The 5629-nt window shown below is 34.0% G+C and overlaps 2 protein-coding genes across 2 annotated transcripts; both read left to right on the top strand.

The window, feature by feature from the left end:
• Positions 1–1754, top strand: LOC106679116 (procathepsin L). The gene is made up of 7 exons (XM_014418073.1): positions 1–109; positions 249–357; positions 472–624; positions 710–889; positions 980–1171; positions 1252–1420; positions 1503–1754. The coding sequence occupies exons 5-7, from the start codon at positions 1049–1051 to the stop codon at positions 1706–1708; spliced, it is 498 nt and encodes a 165-aa protein (XP_014273559.1). The 5' UTR covers positions 1–109; positions 249–357; positions 472–624; positions 710–889; positions 980–1048; the 3' UTR covers positions 1709–1754.
• Positions 256–1021, top strand: LOC136796863 (cathepsin L-like). The gene is made up of 4 exons (XM_067051846.1): positions 256–357; positions 472–624; positions 710–889; positions 980–1021. The coding sequence occupies exons 1-4, from the start codon at positions 256–258 to the stop codon at positions 1019–1021; spliced, it is 477 nt and encodes a 158-aa protein (XP_066907947.1).
• Positions 1755–5629: the final 3875 nt, after the last annotated feature.

The raw sequence follows: 5629 nt of genomic DNA, 5'->3' as shown, positions 1-5629 counted from the left end.
CAACTGACAACAAACAAGATAATCTGAACCAAGTATAAATACTGCCTGAGACTGAAGGAAAACCATACTACCATCACCTACCAGATAGAGAAATCTTCATTTACGAAAGGTAAGAATCTTGAAAGATTTTCTATAATAATGGAAAGTGTTACATTATGCAAAGTGGCTATTTTTAATAGATAAATATCGTTCCATAATGTTTTTGGATAAATCTAATATAATTCTTTAATTCAGAAAAACAATTTCAGTTTCACGATGAAGTTAGCATTTGTACTTTGTTTCACATTGACCCTGGCGCTATCGGCGCTTTCCTTACCTTTTGATCAAAGTGAGGACGAAGAATGGAACGCTTACAAGGTAATCTGTCGGGATAGCGAACGCTTATTAATATCGATTTATTACTATGATAAATAGATAATTTTCCGAATCGTTCACATCATTACCTTAACATTAATTTATCTGTTGAATTAGATCAAATATGGAAAAAGCTACGCTACGAAGGAAGAGGACCAGTTGAGGAAGAATATTTATTTTGATAATAAGCACCGTATAGCAAAACATAATGATTTGCACGCCAACGGAATCAAGACTTACAAACTAGGAGTAAATAAATTCGCCGATATGGTTAGCATTAAGTATTTATTTAACATTACCATTATTATTATATCGTCAATATCCTTATGACTGGCAATTGTTTTATTGTTTTTAGACGGCCACAGAGTTCAGTAAGTTCATGAAAGGTTATAAAGGAGAGAAAAAACAGGCCGGAGAACTTTACGTTCCCCCTGCGAACGAGAACTTGCCGAGCAGTGTAGATTGGAGGCAGAAAGGAGCAGTCACAGGTATCAAAAATCAAGGGCAGTGTGGTTCCTGCTGGGCGTTCTCTAGTGTGAGTCATTACATTATTTTTGTAACACACATATTTCCAGAATATTTTCCATTTAAAATTGTTTGAAAATTTCTATTTCGTTACCCACAGACTGGTTCCATCGAAGGTCAACATTTCTTGAAAACTGGCTAACTGGTATCTCTCAGTGAACAGAACTTGATGGACTGCTCCACAGCAGAAGGAAACGAATCGTGTAACGGTGGCTGGATGGATCAGGCATTTGAGTACGTCGTGAAAAATAATGGAATCGACACTGAAGCGTCCTATCCATACAAAGGCGAGGTATATATACATTTCCTTTACTGGAGCTTATTTATTTTAATTTTATTATAATACATCAAGTTAATTTCTTGATATTCCAGGACAGCTCAACATGTAAATATAAGAAGGCAAATATTGGAGCCACCATCACTGGATACAAAGATGTCCAGAGTGGAAGCGAGTCAGATCTGCAATCAGCAGTAGCCAACGTTGGACCTATATCTGTGGCCATCGACGCAAGCTCATTTGATTTCCAGCTTTATGATTCAGGCTAGTTACAAAAAGACTTAAGAAATTCATTCGATATTCCAATGTATTCACGACTATTTTATGTTATTTCTATGGCTAACAGGAATCTACTACGAGGAGGACTGCAGCACTACAGAACTTGACCACGGTGTCCTTGCAGTAGGTTACGGTTCAGATAACGGCAAAGACTACTGGCTGGTGAAGAACTCCTGGGGTGAGGATTGGGGTATCAGTGGCTATATCAAAATGACTAGAAACAAGAAAAACAATTGCGGCATAGCTACAAAGGCAAGCTACCCATTGGTATAATAAAATCCTAAAATGTTTACAATAAAATAAAATTAATTATAATAAATTCTTTTATTCATTCAATCCTTATTTTAAATGTAAGGTCTATTATGAATCAAAAATGTATCCTTCCACTGAAATTATTAAAATTTCAACGATAAGTCTTAACCAATAATTAAAAATATATCATTTCTCAAACTTTATTAGAGTTAATACTTAATACTGATAAGAGTTAATACTTATATGAAACAATCACGATATAGGAGATAACCTAATCTAATGATTATTAAATAAATGCTGAATGGGTGACAAAGGCCAATGTTGAAGATAAAAATATAAGTAGAATCATTTATAAATATAAACTCATGGTGTAGCATGTGTTGTTTTTTTTATTATCTCTCTATTATCCTTTTCCCTCCCAATTAAATAAGTTTAAACACTTAGTGATAACTAGATACATACATAGACAAGGTATCTCACTAATACTCGGTAATATTTTCAGAGCTAATCGTAATTCTCAAAAGCTACAAAATAGTTCTTATAAACTATGGCTGATTTACAACAGGATAGGAGTAAATAGGTATTTTGTGTTTTTGCTGAACAAATTAGCAATCATTCAAAAACCATTCAAGGTAATGAAAATCTAACAGTACTATCGTGAAGTAGATAAAATTATGTTTAAGAAATATGGTCCGGTGGTGTTCCTCAAGGAAATAATCTCAGTCCATTACCGATATCCCATGCTTTGCGAATATTGATATTATAGTATAATCCTAGTTATTATAGTATTTCTAGTTAAATCTTCCAGCTGTAAAAATTCAGGAAAATTAGAAAGGGTAGCAACAATTACTAAATATTCCTTTAGGTTGGATACTAATAGGTCAAAACCCACTTCCATCAGTGAAAGGGGTAGTACTTTTCTGTATGTCATTTTTAGTTTGACTTTTCACTCCTGATACTTTTAAAAAAGTTCTTGATATCATGTGTAATATTGATACAATGTACGGTAGATTCCGCTCTGCTCTATTCTGGTGACCCATGGATGACCTAAATGCAATTTAGTTTACATTTTTGAAGTGAGTAATTTGGAAATCATTCCGTTCTCTCCCCGGAATAGCAGCCGTCGATAACATTGAGCTCGTCCTTCAAGTGAAAAAAAAAACCCTACAGTCCTCAATGTTCCTAAGTTGCATAACTTTTCATCATTGTTATTTCTGAATCTGAGTCCGACATCTCTGAAATGTCTTGCGCAATTCGATCACAACTTGAAGCTCAAACTTCTCTTAAGAGTGTGTCCTCCTGATCTAATAAACGGCCAGGCTTATATAACTTAAGTTTATGTGGCCGAAGCTTAAGAAGAATCCTCTATAGCCAAACTGGAACCTTATATACCGATTTTTTAAACAAACTCAGTAGCGGCTAGTGGTCTGTTTCTAGTAATACGTTTTCCTTGCCAAATGTATAGTGTGTGAATCTTTCCGCTCCGAAACATGTCCTTAGTAATTCTTTCTCATATTGAGAATATCTACTTCAAACCTCTATCAGAGGGTTGGAAGCATAAGCCAGCGGTTAGTCATCTTAAGTTAATACGGGACCGAGTCTCACTGAACTGGCATCTAAACTTTAAATTATAAAAAGTTGAATCAACATGCTCAGTCCACACGAACTCATTATCTTCTCGTAATGCTTCCCTGAGAGGCGTCACCTAGACAGCATAATTGGGATTAAATTTAGATACATAATTGAACATTCTTCAGATCCTTTGCAGTGATTTCTTATTGACAGGCGTCTTGAATTCTTGAATAGCTTTCGCATTCTCTTCATCCATCCTCATTCTTATTGAACTGAATGTACGATACAAAAAAGTAAAGTAAGTTGTTGTCTGTACATAAAAACCTAAACATAACAATAAATAAACAATTGTCCAAATTTAATTTAATTCTATTATTTTTAGCTTGTTCTAAAATCAAGAGCGATACGTTATACATTTTCGCATTGTCGTCTGCCCAAAGTAAGATATCATCTTCGAAAGTAATCACATTTGTCATTCCTCTAAAAAATTTCGCTAGTTACTTCATGAAAAGATGCCAAACCGTTTCAACCAGTATCTTCCTCATGGTGCTACAAAAAAGTACAATTTTGAACTAACTCGTCGAGGCGAATCCTCCAAAACCCTAATTCAGCATCAAAATTGCAATGAAACGTTGCTCTCTGGATATTGCTCGAGAGGTCGTTTTATGGCATTATTTAATAGCCGTGGATATAATATTAACCTTATTCATTAGTCTTTTTTTAAGACTATTACCACTTAATTCACCCATTCCATCGGTTCGTTATATTTGCAATTATATCTGACTTTTTCATCCTATTCAATTCCGATTTTATTTGAGGCATTAATGAATATGTAATTCTGCGTATTGGAGATATTACCACAGCAATTTCTGTATTTCTTTCAATTTTAATTATTTGTGATACACAGCCAATGCCACCATCAAATCATTCAGGATACTGAGCAGGAATAGTGTTCCAATCAATAGCGGTATCAATTCATCTAATCTATCCCATTTTTTCTCTGGCTCTCTGGCCTAAAATATTCGCTTAATTATAAGGAATGGCAAAATACCAACCTATGCTATATTTTGTTACAAATCAATTAAGACCAATCATTCCTAATACTGCTATAATAATATTAGAAAAACATGTAAAACTGTAGTGAAGTACGTTTCTGGTGCCTAAACCAAGTTTTTTTTTCAATTGAACCATACCCATAACATTGCATTTGGTTACGGTGTCAATCTTCAACGTGACCTTAGATCCTTTTATATTTAATTGAGTTTTGTTCTATTCTTTACCAAATTCCAATCTTGAGTCTAATATTTCCAGTGACACGCTGTTTATTACGTCTTGTTCATCAATTCCATTATAACCTTCTTCTAATTGATCTAATTTCTTCATACTACGACAAGCTACAGCGAATTAGATTTCCTTCTCCTATTTTGAACACAACTTTGCAAACGAAGGTGACAGCATCCACAACATACACGAATTTATCTGCTTTAATATTTGTATAAGCAGCAATGCCCGACTTACTTGAATGATTACTTTTAAATAAGGCATTCATAACCTCTTTGGGATAAGTTTTAATTACCTGTTAATTGACGGTTGTATGCACTTTACACAGCTCTAAAGTTTTTCTACTATCTACTTTCTTCTCTAACTAATCTATACTATTTCCTAATTACTATCTCCTTTCTAACTTAATATATAAATAAATCTCTTCCCAAACTGTACGATAGCGTGGCCAATTCACAAGTTGAACTTAATTTGGCCCTACATTGTTCGTAAGGTTCCTCCCCTCTCTTGCTTTCTGATAAGAAATAAATGTCGGAGATATGTAATACATTTATTAGGAACAAAACACTCATCAAATGTACTAATTGCTATGTTAAGTGTTTAATCTTCTTTATCTATCAGGTGAAAAGAATCGAAAATATCATTAGCAGCATTACCTGTCGCATACAACTATTTGTATGCAACTTTTTTTTTCTCATACCTCCTCAAAATGCTGTTATCTATGACAAAAGATTCCGTTTCACGTTTCTCCAATCAAAAATCTTGTTACCCTCTAAGTGTAAAGGAGACAACGGTGGGCAGGTCCAATGATCATTCTAAAAAACAACTAAAAATGGGCAACAAAAAAAAAAATTGCCGTGTACGGGGCTCGGGGTTTCTAAGCCCGACTGGGGGTTCCCCTTACAGGTATTATATTGAAATTTATTCATATATTAATGTAATATATGTATCTGTATTTATATTATATATTTATATTATGTATTTATATTATGTATTTATATTCTTTATTTATATTATGTATCCCTATCAGTTCCTGATAGGAACCGACTGAAAAGGGATGCGCTATATTTAATTCAACCCCTAGTACCA

Source organism: Halyomorpha halys, unplaced genomic scaffold (genome assembly GCF_000696795.3).
Source record: "Halyomorpha halys isolate HHAL.00 unplaced genomic scaffold, Hhal_1.1 Scaffold177.1, whole genome shotgun sequence".
Lineage (NCBI taxonomy): Eukaryota > Metazoa > Arthropoda > Insecta > Hemiptera > Pentatomidae > Halyomorpha > Halyomorpha halys.
This window is presented reverse-complemented; position numbering and strand designations above follow the sequence as displayed.

What these genes read in the sequence shown, in the direction of transcription:
- LOC106679116 (XM_014418073.1), top strand. Translation starts at nt 1,049, where the DNA reads ATGGACTGCTCCACAGCAGAAGGAAACGAATCGTGTAACGGTGGCTGG. An exon ending in CCTATCCATACAAAGGCGAG is followed by an intron (nt 1,172 to 1,251) that starts GTATATATACAT and finishes TTGATATTCCAG; the next exon opens with GACAGCTCAACATGTAAATA. An exon ending in TTTCCAGCTTTATGATTCAG is followed by an intron (nt 1,421 to 1,502) that starts GCTAGTTACAAA and finishes TATGGCTAACAG; the next exon opens with GAATCTACTACGAGGAGGAC.
- LOC136796863 (XM_067051846.1), top strand. Translation starts at nt 256, where the DNA reads ATGAAGTTAGCATTTGTACTTTGTTTCACATTGACCCTGGCGCTATCG. An exon ending in TAAATAAATTCGCCGATATG is followed by an intron (nt 625 to 709) that starts GTTAGCATTAAG and finishes TATTGTTTTTAG; the next exon opens with ACGGCCACAGAGTTCAGTAA. An exon ending in CCTGCTGGGCGTTCTCTAGT is followed by an intron (nt 890 to 979) that starts GTGAGTCATTAC and finishes CGTTACCCACAG; the next exon opens with ACTGGTTCCATCGAAGGTCA.